This window comes from Cydia strobilella, chromosome 27 (genome assembly GCF_947568885.1).
Source record: "Cydia strobilella chromosome 27, ilCydStro3.1, whole genome shotgun sequence".
In the NCBI taxonomy this organism is placed as follows: domain Eukaryota; kingdom Metazoa; phylum Arthropoda; class Insecta; order Lepidoptera; family Tortricidae; genus Cydia; species Cydia strobilella.
The window spans coordinates 6,047,885-6,066,045 of record NC_086067.1 but is presented as its reverse complement, the minus strand read 5'-3'; the positions used below and the strand labels follow the sequence as shown (position 1 = coordinate 6,066,045).

Sequence of the window (18,161 nt, the reverse complement as noted above, 5' to 3'; positions counted from 1 at the left end):
CCGACTGAAGCGGGCGCTGAACACGACGCGACATGGCGACAGACCATCTATGAGAAGGTTGTGCAGCCTACTGACGTCCAGTGCGAAGGTTAGTAATGGCTAACCAACCGTTGGTCCCATAGACCACAGATCTGTGAGATAAGCTGGCTCTCTAAAAGATATTGTGTACATGTTGTCATTTAGAGAATGAGGTAGCATTGTTAGTTCACATTTCACATATCCACAGCTGCGGATCTCAAGAGGAGCAAGTGTATATGTTATCATTCTAAGAATACATATAATATAAAAAAACAGTCTCAATGACACATCTATTTCCATTATCTTGATACTTCTCGTAAAATTTAATGGGAATCTTCTGTTTTAGCCGGTGACCTGACTCCCGCGAATCTCCTGGGTCTACCGTCTCCCCGGCCTGGCAAGAGGAGTAAGGAGGAGCTCCGGCAGCTGTGGAAGATGGCCATCGACCAAACTGTACTCCTGGTCAGGATGGAGAGAGAAAACGCCAAGTTGAAGAGTAAGAACCTAAATTTTTTTCACCGTCTATTGGCTATAGATCTCCTTATGAACATACCCTTATCAGGCGTGGCTCACTCCGCGATTTCGTCCAGTACATGCGGCCCACACCAATTTTGGTGTCTAGCCATAGTAGTTGCCGCGCACCACTACGGTACGGACGCCGGCTCGCGCATGCGCCACCTAGCGGTCATATCAGTCGTAATAGACGCTATTTGTTAGAGACTGAACCTTCTGTACCTAGTACTACCTATTATTTATTCTGTGCTTATTCGATTGGAGCTGAAACTTCACATACTTACATATGTAAGTCGGGTGACAATGCAATATTATGGTACCATCGAGCTGATCTGATGATGGAGACAGGAGGTGGGCATAGAAACTCTGTGATAAAACAACGCAATCTAATTGTGATTCAGTTTGTTAGAATTGTCTCGAAGAGTATTACTATTAGTTGAAAGAAGAGAACAGTCAGTGATCAAAGCTTGTATCAAAAAAGAGGTTTTTGACAAAAAAAACTTTGTTTCTGTGTTACAGAAAGCGAAGAAACCTCAGCAGTGCGTCGTATAAAGCTGGAATACGTGGAGCTAGGCGCATGTGACACCGGCGTCGCGTCCATGTGGGACTCCCTCCTGGCCTCCCGGGACCGCTCACAACCTGTGGCCAAAGCTGACAGACATATGTTGACACAGGCTGTCATACAAGGTGAGATACTTACATATACCTACCTACCCGAAACGCACATTTGCTAAAATCAATTTCACATAAAATTCAAAAAACCGGACAGACTATATATGCTGGCTAATCAAGCAAAGCTTTTATAGTGTTAAATTAAAAAAAATTAAAATTAAAATATCTTTATTTATCAATTAATACAATTAGCCTCATGCATGAAGTTTATATTTGAACGAAATATGTTTTATTCGGATGTTTGTTACCGTTATATCATGTTACAAATGCATTTCCGTTTTTAAATTACCATTTAATTACTTAAAATTATAAATAAAAAGTACAAAAATTTGCCCGCGAAAAGCTAGTGAGCGAAACGCTCGAAACGCCACGTGACGTCACGCGTTCGACAGATTAGTGTCATTAGTAGCAAACGTCAGTTGGACCGCCCAACGTGTGACGTCATCACGCTCTGTCGAATTCGCGCCAAAAATTATGAGCGTTTCAACCGCTCAAAAATTTTCAACATTTTAAATATTTTTTAATAAAATAATGTTAAGGTTAAAAAAGTATTTTTATCATTTCCGGTGTTCCAACGATATAAATTCTGTATCCAAAAATAAAAATAAATTCATGCATGGAGCTAATTTCACAGGCACATTGCAGTGAACCCCGCACTAGGCATGGACTGTATCGCGGGGTTCAAGGTTCATTACGATTACATATATTAAACATAAGGATAAAAGAAAAAGAGGAGTGTGAAGTGTGAACTTGTATGTGTGTAAGCTTGTTGGGAGGAGGGAGTGAGATGTGTGTGTTTGTGTGAAATCTAAAAGTGTAATGTATTAAAGAATCTATAGATTATAAAGAATAGTTAATAGTGTAATATGTATAATCCATACTAATATTATAAATGCGAAAGTCTGTCTGTGTGTTCCCTCTTCACGCTTAAACCGCTGAATCGATTTAGATGAAATTTGGCATAGAGATAGGTCGAGTCCCTGAGAAGGACATTAGGATAGTTTTTATCCCGAAAATCATCCCTTAAGAAAGTAAAAAGCGGGGTGGAATTGAGATAATTAATGAAGTGTCTGCTAATTTGTGTGCATAATATGCTCAAATTGAATAATTGCTATAAGATTTTCTCCAGGCGCTATTCTTACTCTAGCTGGGGTTACTAAGTCCACGCAGACAAAGTCGCGGGCAAAAGCTAGTATTTTCTATAATGTTAATATGCAGAGAGGAAAATGGGGACTACGTTTGTATGAAGAAGCGATCGTCCATTTTCCTCTTAATATGTAGGTACCTACGCATATACTACCTATCTACCTGTTCCATAAAATATAGTATTCCATCTTCCAGGGGTCCCCCGCATGAGCCGCGGCCTGGTGTGGTACTTCCTCGCCGAGCAGGCTTGTCTGCGCTCCCCCCCGCCGGACCCCAAGCAGTACCCGCGCTACCAGACCCCCTACAAGACCCTGTTAGCCGGTTTGACGAAGCACCAACACGCCATACTTATAGACCTAGGTAAGTAAGACCATACAGGACCCTAAACCAGGGGTGCGAATCTCCTCGCTTCGGGCAAACTCGGCTCCGTTCGGCTCAGCATTGCTCCGAGCAATGAGGGCTAACGCGTATGAATTCGCCGCTAGGGGCGCTAGTGTAGATGGTGGTCTTTTCCGTAGTTCGAAATGTCAAATGTCACTTGTCACTTCAATGACTGACAGCTGTTCTTTAGTATTTTGGACCACCATCAACAGAGGTGCCAACTGGTGAGCAAAAAAACGATAGCCCTCATTATTAGGGTTGGCACAACTTAACGTCCCTTTGAGTGCACGACCACAGATAAGATAATGACTTGAATTTTGACAACCTTAAATAGCCGAAAGGGATAGTACCATATATTAGAAAGGGATAGCATGATTCGACCCTGAACCGCTGTCAAACTTCGGTTTTGTAGGAAGTACTATTATCTAAACCTACAAGTGGTTCCCTATTGTGTTGCAGAAAGTTTTTTGACATATTTTTGTATTGCATAATGTTACTTGGCAGAAATGTCGTTTGGCAGAATTAACCTTTCGCGTACTGCTTTTCGCATAATATTACTGTGCAGAATTTATTTTTGCATAATATTATTTGGATGAAAACCCTAACCAAACCCACTTAGAAAATTCCAAAATGAATATTATGCGAAATGACTATTATGGCAAGTAAATATTTATGCGAAAGTATCATTCGACTAAAAATTTTTCTGCCACACGTGTTATGCGAAGTGTATTTGTGACAAATAATATTCTGCCAGATGAGGGGAACCCCCTAGAACACCAAGCTGTAATCGCAGGTACTTTTCACTATGGACTCCCGACTAAACTATAATGATTTCTAACGAAACGCTTTAGTCAACTGTAATGAATTCGACCAATCACGTATCGCCGGATACAACAAAAGATATACGCGCTACTATTAAACGAATAAGAAGTGAGTTGATATCTTTTTGTACTTTATTTATATCTACTGAGAAAATTACCTAATTTTGTATAATTATTTAGGTTTTACAGTAGAAAAATTATTATTTTAATTGACTCATAGAAAAAGTATTGTATGAAATCCATATCCATCCATACTAATATTATAAATGCGAAAGTCTCTGTCTGTCTGTCTGTCTGTGTGTTACCTCTTCACGCTTAAACCGCTGAACCGATTTAGTTAAAATTTGGTATACAGATAGTTTGAGTCCCGGGGAAGGACATAGGATACTTTTTATCCCAGAACTCACCCCTCAAGGGGGTGAAAAGGGGGGTGGAAATTTGTATGGGGAATCAATAACCGCTGAACCGATTTAGATGAAACTTGGTATGGGGTAAGTTTGAGCTGTGGGAAAGGATATAGAATAATTTTATCCCCGAAATCATCCCTTAAGGGTGTAAAAAATGGGGTGGAAATGTATAGTGTGGACCAATTTGGGGGTGAAAAAAGGATGTACTAAAAAGCAGATTTGTTTAAGAATTAAGGTACCCAAATTACTAATTCCACGCAGACGAAGTCGCGGGCAAAAGCTAGTAATATTATAAATGCGAAAGTGTGTCTGTCTGTTACCTCTTCACGCTTAAACCGCTGAACCGATTTAGTTGAAATATGGTATAGAGATAGCTTGTGTCCCGGGGAAGGACATAGGGTAGTTTTTATCCCAGAAGTCATCATTTAAGGGGGTGAAAATGGAGGGGGAATTTGTATAGGGAATCGATAAAAAGCAGATTGGATAAAAAATAAGCTACCCAACTTACTAACTCCACGCAGACGAAGTCGCGGGCAAAAGCTAGTAGTGATATAATCAAGCTTTTCAATCTCGTACCTTACTTAGGCCACTCAGCAAGCTTCAAGTTTCGTGGCCTAAACACGGTACTCGACTGAAAATATCTCTATTAATTTCAGGGCGCACGTTCCCGCAGCACTCGTACTTCGCGTCGGCCCTCGGCCCCGGGCAGCTGGCGCTCTACAACATCCTGAAGGCCTACTCCCTCGTGGACCCCGACGTCGGCTACTGCCAGGGCCTGAGCTTCGTCGCTGGCGTGCTGTTACTACATGTAAGTCCACCACCATACCACCACCACCACCATACCATCTGTTTCATATCATTTAGTACTTAAAAAGTGTGTACTGAACGAAGATGTAGTGACAAAAATTGAGAAAGGTATGTTGAGATAGTTTGGACACGTGGAGAATGAGTGAAAGAAGGCTAACAAAGAGAGTGTATAAGGGAGAGGTAGAAACGGGAGTTGGAAGGGGTAGACCTCGTCGGAATTTCTCTGATCAGATCGGGGCAATCCTAAAGGAAGGCCAGGTCAAGAGCACCCTAAACCGGCGAGCGTGTATGAGGAATGTTATAAAAGTCAAAGAAGCGAAAGAGGTATGTCAGGATCGTAGCAAGTGGAAATCTAATCAAAGTAGTCTTCTATTTATTTTCAGTATGTTTTGATACTTTTTGAAGAAAATTTATTTTCTGTCCTATTGCAGACGGAGGAAGCCGACGCTTTCATTCTATTGCGGCATCTGATGTTCAGACGTGGCCTTAGAAAACAGTACTTGCCTGATATGAGCGCTCTACAAGTACAGGTAAGTGGTCCTTGTGTCACAAGGGAACAAAATTACATATTTACGGCGTGGGCGTACATTGAGTCTGATGGGCGTTAACACTTGAATCCTTCAGACAGTCTGAAGGATTCAAGTGTTAACGCCCAAGATGGGAATAATATTAATTATTATTATTGTTTCAAAATATTGTTTTTACGACCTGTCTGGCCTAGTGGGTGACCCTGCCCGTGAAGCCGATGGTCCTGGGTTCAAATCCTGGTAAGGACATATTCAGTGATGAGCACTGATATTTGTTCCTGAGTCATGGGTGTTTTCTATGTATTTAAGTATTTATACAGGGCGTCCCACGGCTATGCCACATGGAATAAAAGTACCCTGAATATTGTAGATGGAACATTTTACTGAAAGAAGACATTATTTTAATTTAAAAAACAATTCAAACTGCATTCATAGATTTTTAAATAATTACATGGGTGAACCGAAAATCGAACCCGCTACACGAGAAAAAAAAATACCTGTAGCTTTATCATACCGATCGAAAAGCTTCATCATAAGGATTATTTTTTTGTTAAGGCGGTTCCCTAAGCCAGAAGGCGAAAAATCTCCTTATATGATCATGTTTTTCTAAAAGGCGTTGATATTCGTAGACGTGGAAAAAATATATGTAGTTCTTGACTATATTATCTTTAACAACATAGCTTCCGATACACGAATTATGACACTTCCCTCGATACAATTAATTCCCAAAATAACCTCTAACTCGGACTTTTAATCCTGCTTTACTCTGTTATTTATTATGTGATACTATAAACAAAAAAAGAAGAAAAAACAATCTTAACATAAATGGTAATTTCATAGCGTTAGAATTTCGATATTGTAAGGTAACGTTTTTAAAATAAATAAAAACCGACAAAATTCGATCAAACTTGACACTTGGCGCGTATGTTCTTTCCCATTCTTTCTTGCGAAATGTGTCAAAGACAGCGGCAAACCGATGGAACGGCCTTAAATTACATAGTGTCAGAAATAAAAGGAAGACCATGAATTTTAACATTCATTTATTTATTTTATTTTTTGATGTGTGAATGTGTGTGTGTTGCTGTGTGTGACAAGGTAGCTTGGCTCACTTACTGTGAACTGTAACATCCTATGTATACCCTATCTTTCGCAAATAAATTACTTATTATTTTATTTATTTTCGGAGAACCAACAGCTATCAATTATACAATAGTTATATAAGTAAATAACAAAAAGCCAATTATAGGTTCCCACCAATAGCAACAAGTTAACATATAATTGGTGGTTAGCACTAAAATTTTACAACGTATTCAACTAATACTAATTTCAAAATGTGAATACCTACTTATTAAATACCCACAATTCAATACTCTTAATATACTGAGCCAAGAATAACAAAACTTATTAATAAAATACATCAATCGATACAATAATATTATTATGAGTATGCTATCGCATACGACTCGCTCACTTAGGTAATTTGTTTGCCAGAATCCGTCTTATAGTTGTGATGTTACTATTAAAAACGTCAATATCACACTCTTTCGTACTTATGACATATATACATATTATTTCAGCTATACCAACTATCCCGCCTGCTCCGCGACCACGAGCCCGAGCTGCACGACAAACTGGAGTCCCTCGACATCTCCCCCGCCCTCTACGCCGCTCCGTGGATGCTGACCCTCTTCACAAGTCAGTTCCCTCTGGGCTTCGTCGTGAGGGTGTTCGGTAAGCCCCTCTCTCTTTCTCTAGACATCTCTCTCTACGCCGCTTTGTGGATGCTGACTTTTTTCACCAGTCAGTTCCCAGTTCCATATAGATCCTCATTTCGCAACCAGTTACCAAATATGGTTACGAAATGGGCCTAAAATATTCCTGGTCTATGGGTATTTACTTTTCTCAGTAGAAAAATATCTCGTAGCTAGGCTTGCTCAGCTAAGAGATATTTTTTTCAGTTACAAATTATTTGTACCAACCCATTTTTAGGCCGCACCAATCTACAATGTTTTCCAAAAAACCCAAACACATTTCAATTAATCCATGCAGCCATTGCAGTTGATCACTTGAAGAAAAGTCACATTTCCTGAAGTGAAATCTAATTTGAACCTTAGATCGGAATGCTAAAGATGAATTTCTATTGGCGCGTATGAGTAGGGTGAATATGAGAGTTCCAGCGCACTTTAGGTATTTATCTCTGACGTCATTGTGACCTTAAGTGCGCTGGAACTCTCATATTCACCCTACTCGTATGTGATCGTACTATGACTGGAAAAGGGTTAAAATCTGTGTAATTTTGTCCCAGACCTAATATTCTTGGAATCCCTCGACATCGTGTTCTCCGTCTCTCTCGCACTGCTCGCGGCGCACAGAGACGGGCTGATGTTATGCGAGAGCTGCGAAGAAGCCGCTGAGTATCTCAAACACAAGCTGCCGGACATGAACAAAGCGCTATGCGATCGAGTTATGAAGAAGGTGAGATATATATATGCATTTATTTAGTACTAGCTTTTGCCCGCGACTTCGTCTACCTACATGGAATTAGGAATTTTAGTAGCTTATTTTTTATCCAATCTGCTTTTTATCGATTTCCCATAAAATCTTCCACCCCCCTTTTCACCCCCATAAAGGATGATTTCTGGGATAAAAACTACCCTATGTCCTTACATCCCTATGTGCTACATGCCAAATTGCAACAAACCCGATTACCTAATAATGTTTAGCGTCTAGTCAGAAGTTCTTCTCATTGTATTAATGTTTCAATCAACGAAACACTTATAAGATATTGTTTGATTCCAGGTTCTAACTCTAGACATTAGCCGTCAGTTATGCGACTACGCGGTGGAGTACGCAGTGCTGAGAGAGGAGATGCCGCGACTGGCGACGCTGACTGAGGACAACCGGCGACTGGTCGCACAGACTAATCGCATGTCCGGCGAACTCGACGTATGTACACAAGTGCACATACTAATCATTATCTGAGGAAATATTAAACGGCTATGACTATATTATTTATCTGCGTTCGTAACTAGTTACGAACAATTTTTTTCTTTGAAACTGAGTTACCAATGATTATTTTACTTCGTTATTAAGTACGCACTAACTTGATTGCTTTGATTAGTACCTACGCTCGTTACGGGCTCATGATAAATATCTGAGATATTTATAAGAATGAGAATGGTACTTGCCCTAAATTAAACTTGTTAAAGTGACTAAAATAATATCTTTGTAAGATAGGTTTTTATCGTTTTACACTCCCTCGTTGTTTAAAAAACACACTAACATCAACTTTATATTCCAGTCTGCCATGGACGCTATAACTGCCTACCAGAACAGCCAAGCGCGTCTAGAATCAATAAACAAATCCATGGATCATCAGCTCGCCCTGCTCAGTCGGTACATCGCCGCCCACCACAGGCAAGACATACCTACAGATATCAAGAAGATAGTCCAAAACCACAACAAGAAAATATCCTTTGGATCCAAAATATTCTCATCGAAATTCACTTCAAACGAAGATGACGAAAATGATCCCAAAAAAACGTTCAAAACTGGCATCAGTGCGCCTAACCTCTTCGCTAAAATATCTAGAGAAGACGTGTTCAACGCTGTCAAAGAAAAATCTTCACCAGAATCAGATAAAAAACAGTTCCTATCGAAAAAATCCCAATCCGTATCAGGCTTGGCTGTTAAACCTTTCCCATTGAAAGTTTTGGAAGAAAAACCGGAAAACACGAGATCTGATAGTTTCAAAAACAGCAACGTACTTAATGAGTCTCTAAGAGAATTGGGAAAGAAAAATACAGGATTCTTTGCTAATACACACGAACAAATAAGACAAGAAAGGCTCTTTGAACAGCAGTTAAAACATGATTTCGATGAGAATTTAAAGAAGTTAGACCAGAAATTATCACCAAAATACGATGAAGATTTAAGTATATTCCAAAGTAGAAGGAGCATGTCCTTAAATTTGAAAGAACCGAAGGAAAACAAACAAGATAGTGGTTTCGTAACTCCCATGAGTCCAGAGGATAGAAAAGACGATACTTTATCTATAATCTCGCACCCTTTAAGCGATTGTGACGTGGAAATCAAGTTTGATGGACAATCGACAAAGCTGAAGCAAATTAGACCTTTTAGAATATTAAGCGAATAATTAGGAAGTGCCGCTTGCTTAGAACTTTCGTAACCAGTTACGAAATGGGAAATAATATTTCTAGAATGTAACCATTTCAAACTACATGAAAAATACCATGGACAAGGTTATTAAACTGGATTTTTTACCAGTTGGTTACGGAACTCGGTTGATGCCTTACTCGAAATCACAGAGAAATAAATAAGGAAAGTGCTAACTCCATGCTTCAGTTTTCTTACCAAAACGCGGGCTACTTGACACCAGATGTCGCGTGTGTCACGATTGACGAAAAATGTATTGTTAAAACAATTTACAACTAATATTACAAGCAGAAGGAGTAGAAAATAGAGCGGAAACTCTATTTTCAACTCCTTTTACTTATAATATTAGTTATAAATTTCATCAGTCGCGACACATGTGACATCTAGTGTCGAGTAGCAGTACTGATAGTTCCGCTACTTGACGCTAAATGTCGACTATGAAAATAATAGTCGTTTAGGTAACAAAACTGATGTATGGAGTGAGCACGTCTTCTTAGTTTTCTTTGATCCTTACTTATTTCTCTGTGCTCGAAATGGTTAAAATTTGCAATACAATATTCGGCTTTACATTCAATTACACGCTTAATGATTATAGCTTCAAGTTCAAATAAATAGTTCCAATTTAAATTTACGCTCATAAGAGGCCACAAACACGAGCGCTTTATCAACGCGCGTTAAAAAAGCGCTTGAATCCGCCCGCACGCTAAATTCGATATAAAAACCAAGGCTTAAAGTTGAAAATCCAAGGCGAGGCATTGGCGAGGCCAGAAGGGTCGCTGAAGATAGGAAGGCGTGGCGGGAGCTTGTGAAGGCCCTTTGCACCTCTGGGGTGCCATATGACAACAACAACAACAAAGTTGAAAATCCATCAACGATTGATAAAAAGCGCTACCGCCATCGTGTCATTCTAACGCTTTTTTAACGTGCGTTGAAAAAGCGCTCGTGATAATGAGGCCTAAGCGGTATATGATTGACTGTTAAAGCCGTTACAGACGGGCGTACCACCGCGAACTTGGTGCGGTCAAAATATCTACTTGCTCTTACTTATAGCTGCGTCTTTAACGGACGTACGGCGGACCACCTTACACACGATCGAACAGGGCTCGGACCGGACGAAGGTCGCAGTCCGGTGTGCCCGTCTGTAACTGCTGTTAGCTGCGGCTTTTAAAGAAAGTCAAGTGCTTGAAGTTTAATTAGGGTTCATCCATTAATTACGTCACACAAATTTCGAGGTTTTTTTACCCCTCCCCCCCTCCTTGTCACACTTGGTCACATTTGGCAAACCCCTCCCCCCTGGTGTGACATCACATTTTTTCTATGTAATCGGCAAATCGAATTAAGTATTATTAATATTTTATCAAAATATTTTTGACAAAAGAAATATTAGTAATTTTATAACCCAAAACAAACTAGGAAAGAAAATTAAACGATTATCATTTAAAAAACTTGTTATATAACTGTACAGCGAATAAAATGATTTAAATAAGTTAATGTGACGTCACAAAGTTGACTCCCCCTCCCCTTTGTCACAACATGTCACATTTTCTTGACCCCATTCCCCCCCTAAACGTGTGATGTAATTAATGGATGACACCAGGGGCGTAGAGGATATGGCGCCCGGGGCAGTCACCAAATTTGCGCCCCCTGATGATTGACAAGTTTCCCTTGGCCTTTTGCCCATTTTGGCGCCCCCCCTTGGATGGCGCCCGGGGCACTTGCCCCCCCCCCCCCCCCCCCCCTTGTTACGCCACTGGATGACACCCTTAGTAGGAAATGCTTCCAAATAATCGTGACAGATAGTAATAAGCTCAATGTCATCTAGTAAAAGCTGTGTTATGTGAGAACGAATCCAAGAGATCTTTTACAATTTTGATTCGTTTAGGTTTATAGTTCCGTTGATGGAAAACAGCAGGTTTTTTTGGGTGCGTAGCCAACATGACAACGGTGTGCTCTGGCCTTAAACTATTGAAATTGTTAGATCTCTTGCGTTTCGTGTTGTTGCACTCGCTAGTTGTTATTATGTATAATATGTATAGATTGATTCACGTGAGCTGGCATGAAATGATCGAATTAGTGAAAGAAAGTACCAATTTGTGGAACAAACAATAAGCTAAAGGAGACAATGCACATTATTTCATACCTTATGACTCTTATGAGGCACAGAACATTACGGCCTAAAGAATATGGAATTTCCTAGATTCAAGGGGCATTATAGTCTGCATATTCTCAAATGATTTTTTCGCCAAAGACCCTAATCTGTTAAACAAAAGCCTTTGTTCCTTTTCTGTGTGCGCTTGCCCATTGTTGGCGAACGCGTGGCCATTGTTGGTGAGCTCATGCCACTCGCTGATACACAATGGTCACGCGCTCACCAACAATGGGCACGCGCACGCACAGAAGGAACAAAGGCTTTTGTTTAACAGATTAGGGTCTTCGAAAAACTTATTTTAGAAGATGCAGACTATAGTATAATGAACTTTAAAGGGAGACAATAGATCACTGCTTGGCCCATGTGCAGTATGTGCACTCAAAAGGCCTACAACTATGGACGGTATAGAAAGGACGACAATCTCTTATGGCAGAACTATTGCAAAAGTGACCAGCTTTCAGCTGTAAATAATTGTTCCTAATCTCTCCGGTGGCGCTAGTTAGGCTCTGGGACATTAGTTTTTTTTTAACCTGACGGGCTCTATTGCACCTAGGGCAATTAGAGCGGAATAACATGCACCATATAAGGCAACAAATAACCCGACCAAATGAGGGCTAACGAGTATGAATTCGCCGCTAGGGGCGCTAGTGTAGATGGTGGTCTTTTCCATAGTTCGAAATGTCACTTGTCACTTCAATGACTGACAGCTGTTCTTTAGTCTTTTGGACCACCATCAAAGGCGCCAACTGGTGAGCAAAAAAACGATAGCCCTCATTACGTACGTTGTTTTTGGTAGTATTTCGGTGTATGGTGGCGCTGCCTAATTACTGTTTTTTGATGGACACTTTTCATACATAGAGATTTGGCTCCTTTGTATAGTCTCCATGCCTACAACACCAAAATTGACATTTTAGCGCAGGCGCAGGTTAGATGGCGCTGACGTCAACGCAAAGTGGATGCGTTTGGTGATAGATAGGGCCGTGTTGTACGGTTGCGTTCGTGGTCCACAAATGGTCCCGCCGGAAGACCAGCGCTGACTTTAGGGTTAGCATTATGCTGAGACGGGACCATTTCGTGGTAAACTATATACTTTTTGTTTTAAATATACTTTTTCTTTGTACTTTTTCGTTAAGGTATGAATTGCAGTTTGCCAGTGAATTACTTACTTACAATAATACTAAATAAAAAACCTAAACTAAGATTCGAAAAGAATGAAGAAATAATAAGTGCCAGGTTTTGTGAATCCATCTGTACGTAGAAAATTATGTTATTGTTGCATATGTGTGTGTGTGCGTGGATGTATGTGTGACTCGCCTTATACAATAAATAGTGTGCTACAAAGTATATGTTTGTTTCACTTGTCCCTTTAGAAGCTTTAACGGAAATCGAGTCATGACGAAGATGAAAAGATTTGAGAAATCTTTTCATCTTCGTCAATCAAAATATGTGTGGTAACTAGTTACTGTTATATATGTATGAAATGTGGGGTAGACTTAGTATTATGACTTTGAGGGTAAGCCCAAAATAAATCAGTTGTGTCGTTGACTTGGAGTTTACTTTCGTCTAGTACTTAATAAAAACCCTTAAATATTACTGGCGACGAGAACAAAGGACAATTTTCATTAATAATAGTGTTAAAAGCGCGTGCAGTGATTAGTAAATATGCCGATCGGCAAAATTGAACAGTTTGACTTAGCGAGTAAAAAGTGGTTGGCGTACATTAGGCGTGTCAAGCAATTTATAACCTTAAATGAGATAAAGGATAATTTACAAGTGGCTACCTTAGTGACGTTAGTAGGGGAAGCCACTTATAGTTTGATGTGCGATTTGTGTGCGCCGGCTGATCCTGAGACGAAAACTTTTACGGATTTAGTAAAAATAGTCGGCGACCATCTCGAACCAAAGCGCTCCGAAATTGCGGAGCGACACGTGTTTCGTCAACGTAGGCAGAAGGCGGGCGAACCAGTAGGCGAGTACTTGCAGGCCCTAAAACATCTAGCCAGTACGTGCAATTTTAGTAGCGGCCTCGAAGAAAACCTGAGGGATCAATTTGTATCCGGCCTATCGGATGACGATATGAGGTCCCGCCTATTCGCGGAGGCGAAGTTGACGTACAAGCGAGCGGTGGAGTTGGCTTTGGCGCTCGAGGCGGCGGAGAGGCACGCGCAGGCGAGCAGCTCGGGCAGCGGAGCGAGTGCAGCCACCGCGGGACACGGCGCCGGCGAGGCGCTGCACCGGGTGGAGGCGCGCGGCGGCGGTGCGCGCGCGCCGAGCGGCGGCGGCGGCGGCGGCGGCGGCGGGCGCGCCGCGGGCCCCGGCCGCGCATGTTGGCGGTGCGGTCGACCTCATCGGGCGGACGGGTGTCGTTTTAGAAATTACTCGTGCGACAGCTGTGGCCAGAAGGGCCATCTCAAGGCGATGTGTAAAACGGGTCCTCGAACCCCTAGCGGGAAGGTGCCGCCAGGTCGAGGACTTCATTATCTGGACAGCGATGAAGAGTCGGAGTGCGATTTTTATAATTTAAAAGTGAGTGGGAAAGACGACAAACCGTATTTAGTTCCGATGTTGGTGAATGGAGTGAGTTTGACCTTGGAATTGGACACAGGAAGTAAGTTATCCGCGATTAATACTGACTGTTATGAGCGGTATTTTATAAATGAACCATTGCAGGTTAGTGATTTGTGTTTACGTTCTTACAACGGGACCCCAATAAAACCCGTTGGTTACATTCTTGTCAAAGGTGTTTTGGGTGAACATGTTTCGGAAAACCTTAAGCTGTGGGTAATTAAAAATGGCGGACCTCCTTTGCTAGGACGTTCGTGGCTGAGACGATTACAGATTAGTATAGTTGAAATTCACGATTTAATTTTGCATTTATCGGAAAGTAATTTAGTTGATGATTTGCGGCAAAGGTTTCCGACTGTATTCACACCAGGGTTAGGCACTTGTAATAAAAAGATATCACTTAAATTGTCTAACACTGATCCTGTGTTTATTAAAGCGAGGTCATTGCCCTTAGCATTACGTAAGCCTGTGGAGCGGGAACTCGAACGACTCGTGGCGGAGGGTACTATTTATAAAGTCGATTATTCAGATTTTGGTACACCCATTGTACCAGTAATTAAAAAATCGGGCGAAATCCGTATTTGCGGCGACTACAAAGTGACCGTTAATCCTAAGTTGGTACAGGACCCGTACCCGCTGCCACGAATCGAGGAGTTATTTGCCGCGTTGAGTGGGGGCGAGCAATACAGTAAGATTGACCTTACAAACGCGTACCAACAATTATTGTTGGACGAGGAATCTCAACCCTTCACTGCCATTACTACCCATATAGGTACTTTTATATATAGACGCACTCCATTTGGTTTAAGTTGCATTCCAGAGAAATTTCAGAAGTTTATGGAGGAGACACTCAGGGGGCTGCGGGGGGTCGCGGTCTTCCTGGACGACATCGCGGTAACCGGGCGCGACAGGGACGAGCATATGGCTAACCTGACGGCGTTGTTTGAAAGATTGCGCGATGTAGGTCTCAGAATTAAATTAGAAAAATGTTCATTTATGCAAGATAGCATTGTTTACGTAGGGTTTATTATAGATAAACAAGGTTTGCATCCCGACCCCGACAAGATTAAAGCTATTGTGGAAGCGCCTGCGCCGAATGACGTCACGCAGCTACGATCATTCTTGGGGTTAATTAACTACTACGCGAAGTTTATACCTAACCTTAGCTCAACGCTTTATCCGCTACATCGGTTGCTACGTAAAGACGTACCTTGGGTTTGGTCGACAGATTGCAATAAAGCATTTTTACATGTCAAGAATGTCGTGGCTGGCAGGGGCGTACTGGTGCATTACGATCCCGACCTTCCTCTAGTGTTAGCCGTTGACAGCAGCTCGTACGGTCTGGGCAGCGTATTGTCTCACCGCTTCCCGGACGGCTCGGAGCGGCCCATATGTTTCGCGTCTCGGACGCTGACCGCGGCCGAGCGGGCGTATAGTCAACTAGATAAAGAGGCGCTCGCAATAATTGCGGGTGTTATTAAACACCATCAGTATCTGTATGGCCGTCATTTTATTATTAAAACGGACCACAAGCCTCTAACTTTTATATTTGGGTCTAAACACGGTTTACCGCAAACGGCCGCTAGTAGGTTACAAAGATACGCGACTAGGTTGGCAGCTTACGATTTTCAGATTGAATTTGTTAAGTCGAACGATAACAGTAACGCGGATGCGCTCTCGCGGTTACCGTTGCCGTGCCGGCGTAATAAGGAAAAGGGGTTAGATGCAATGTCATACATTAATTATGTAGAAGAGTCGTTTCCTATCAGCGCGAGAGATGTGGCGTCAGGGACGCAATCGGACGTGGTTTTAAAAAATATATTTAATTATGTTAGAGATGGTTGGCCGGTAAGTGTACTAGCCGAGCAGGAGAAATCATATTTTCATAGGAAGGACAAATTAACATTGGATAGGGGTTGCATTTTGTACAACCACCGGGTGGTCATACCGGATGGATTGAGGCAACAAGTGCTAATGGAGCTGCATGAAGGGCACCTTGGCGTCGTAAAAATGAAAAATTTAGCACGCGGGTATGTATATTGGCCGCAGTTGGACGCCGAGATCGAGGCACTATGCCGCGCGTGCGCCGCTTGCCGCCAGCAGCGCGACGCGCCGCCGCGCGCCACGCTGCACCCCTGGAGCTTCCCGTCGCGGCCATGGCAGCGTCTGCATGTTGATTTCGGCGAGTTTCAGGGTAAACATTATTTAGTTACAGTTGATGCCCACAGCAAGTGGATCGAAATCCAAAAAATGCCTAGTACTAATGCTGCTGCGACAATCCTCAAGTTAAGGAAGCAGTTCGCTCGATTTGGTCTCCCCAGTCAGATAGTAAGTGATGGGGGACCACCGTTCGCCTCTGCAGAGTTTGCCGAGTATTTAAAAAAAAACTTTATCACGCACACCATAACGAGCCCTTATCGAGCGGCAGGTAATGGCGCTGCTGAAAATGCCGTCAAGACCGCCAAACGGGCAATGAAAAAAGCGTTACACGAGGGTGCAGATATAGATATAGCTATTTGCAGGTTTCTATTCCAGTATCGCAACACACAGCATTGTACAACGGGTGTAACCCCTGCAGAAGCCCTGATGGGTAGGCGTTTGCGTGGACGATTAGATATAATACTGCCCACGTTCGAACGAGCCGAGCGAGTAAATAGGGCACAGGATCGGGCTGGACAGCACCGGCCGGGCGCTGAGCGGCACGTGCAGCCCGGGGACACGGTGCAGGCGCGTGACTACCGTCGCCAATCCGGTAAGTGGGCCGAAGCTATCGTCACAGAGCGTCGAGACCCGCTCACATATACAGTACGTCTCTCCGACGGACACGAGTGGAAACGTCACATCGATCAGCTGTTGCCGATTCAATCGGCGAAGAATCGGTACTCGTTATCAAAATTCGAGCCAAAGTCAGTTGTCAACAACGATGATGATATCGTGTTGCCATCAACTTCGAACAGTAGGCCAAGTCCTACCCACAATGATGTCAGCGAGGAGTCGGATGAGTACCAGGATCCGTCAGAGGAGCCTCCGGCGAGCGCACCCGAGGAGTGCCAGTCAGGCGCCGGAGTGCGGCCAAATCCCACCTCCAAGGTGGTACCCACCGACCCACCTATGTCGGAAGGTAACATAGTTATAAAACGGCCTATGCGTAGCTGTGTAAAGGAAATAAAAGGCCAATATAAAGTGTAAATACATTTACATAGATCACGCGATCCAATTTACATATCTTTCTTTAGCGTTTAGATACAGATAGGTACGAGTAAAAGTATAATATCTTATATAATATAGGTATATTTCCTTAGTAATATGCGTCTATGTAGGAATAGTTACTTGTATGGGTAATTCGGCATGAAGAACAAACAGTATTAGTTATTATGACAGCCCGATATCCCACTCATTACTTCGGTTATTTAATTCTAGACCTTACGCAATAAATCATAAGGTTGTTATCGGTAATTTTTGTGAAATATTCTTGTGAAATGTTGTAAGATGTAATGTGAATGTAACTAGTACGGATTTTTTTTTTCCACCATATAATTATATAAGTCATTCTATATTCTGAGCGCCGACTCGAGTTGTATCCTAAACATATATAAAAAAAAAAAAAAAAAAAAAAAAAAACAAATAGTTGCTAAGCATTTAGTTATTATAAGTTTATATTTTTGGTTCGTAATGCTTCCCAAAATAACCCTTAGTGTAATGTTACTCTTTACACTTACTGCTACTTGTTAGATGTAAGGATCATGTCGTCACAAAATAAAATAAAAATTGTAAAATTTTTTTTTAGTTGTAACAGGGGGAGGTGTTATATATGTATGAAATGTGGGGTAGACTTAGTATTATGACTTTGAGGGTAAGCCCAAAATAAATCAGTTGTGTCGTTGACTTGGAGTTTACTTTCGTCTAGTACTTAATAAAAACCCTTAAATATTACTGTTACGAACAATATTTTTTTAATGTAGGTACTCAGTAATACATA

The 18,161-nt window shown here is 41.8% G+C and overlaps 2 protein-coding genes across 2 annotated transcripts in view; both read left to right on the top strand.

Annotated features, from left to right (window-relative positions):
- The window catches only part of LOC134753471 (uncharacterized), a 51,157-nt gene extending 38,196 nt beyond the window's left edge, over positions 1 to 12,961 (top strand). The window contains 10 exon segments of the mRNA XM_063689345.1: positions 3 to 88; positions 365 to 514; positions 1,051 to 1,218; positions 2,545 to 2,709; positions 4,615 to 4,766; positions 5,197 to 5,295; positions 6,870 to 7,023; positions 7,598 to 7,767; positions 8,092 to 8,238; positions 8,594 to 12,961. Of these exon segments, the coding sequence (XP_063545415.1) occupies positions 3 to 88; positions 365 to 514; positions 1,051 to 1,218; positions 2,545 to 2,709; positions 4,615 to 4,766; positions 5,197 to 5,295; positions 6,870 to 7,023; positions 7,598 to 7,767; positions 8,092 to 8,238; positions 8,594 to 9,448 (2,146 nt within the window). The 3' untranslated portion in view covers positions 9,449 to 12,961.
- A 318-nt stretch (positions 12,962 to 13,279) lies between these two features.
- LOC134753470 (uncharacterized protein K02A2.6-like) lies at positions 13,280 to 17,616 on the top strand. Its single transcript, XM_063689344.1, has 4 exons — positions 13,280 to 13,874; positions 14,637 to 14,870; positions 15,003 to 17,303; positions 17,603 to 17,616. Exons 1-4 carry the CDS (start codon positions 13,280 to 13,282, stop codon positions 17,614 to 17,616), a joined length of 3,144 nt encoding a protein of 1,047 aa, XP_063545414.1.
- Positions 17,617 to 18,161: the final 545 nt, after the last annotated feature.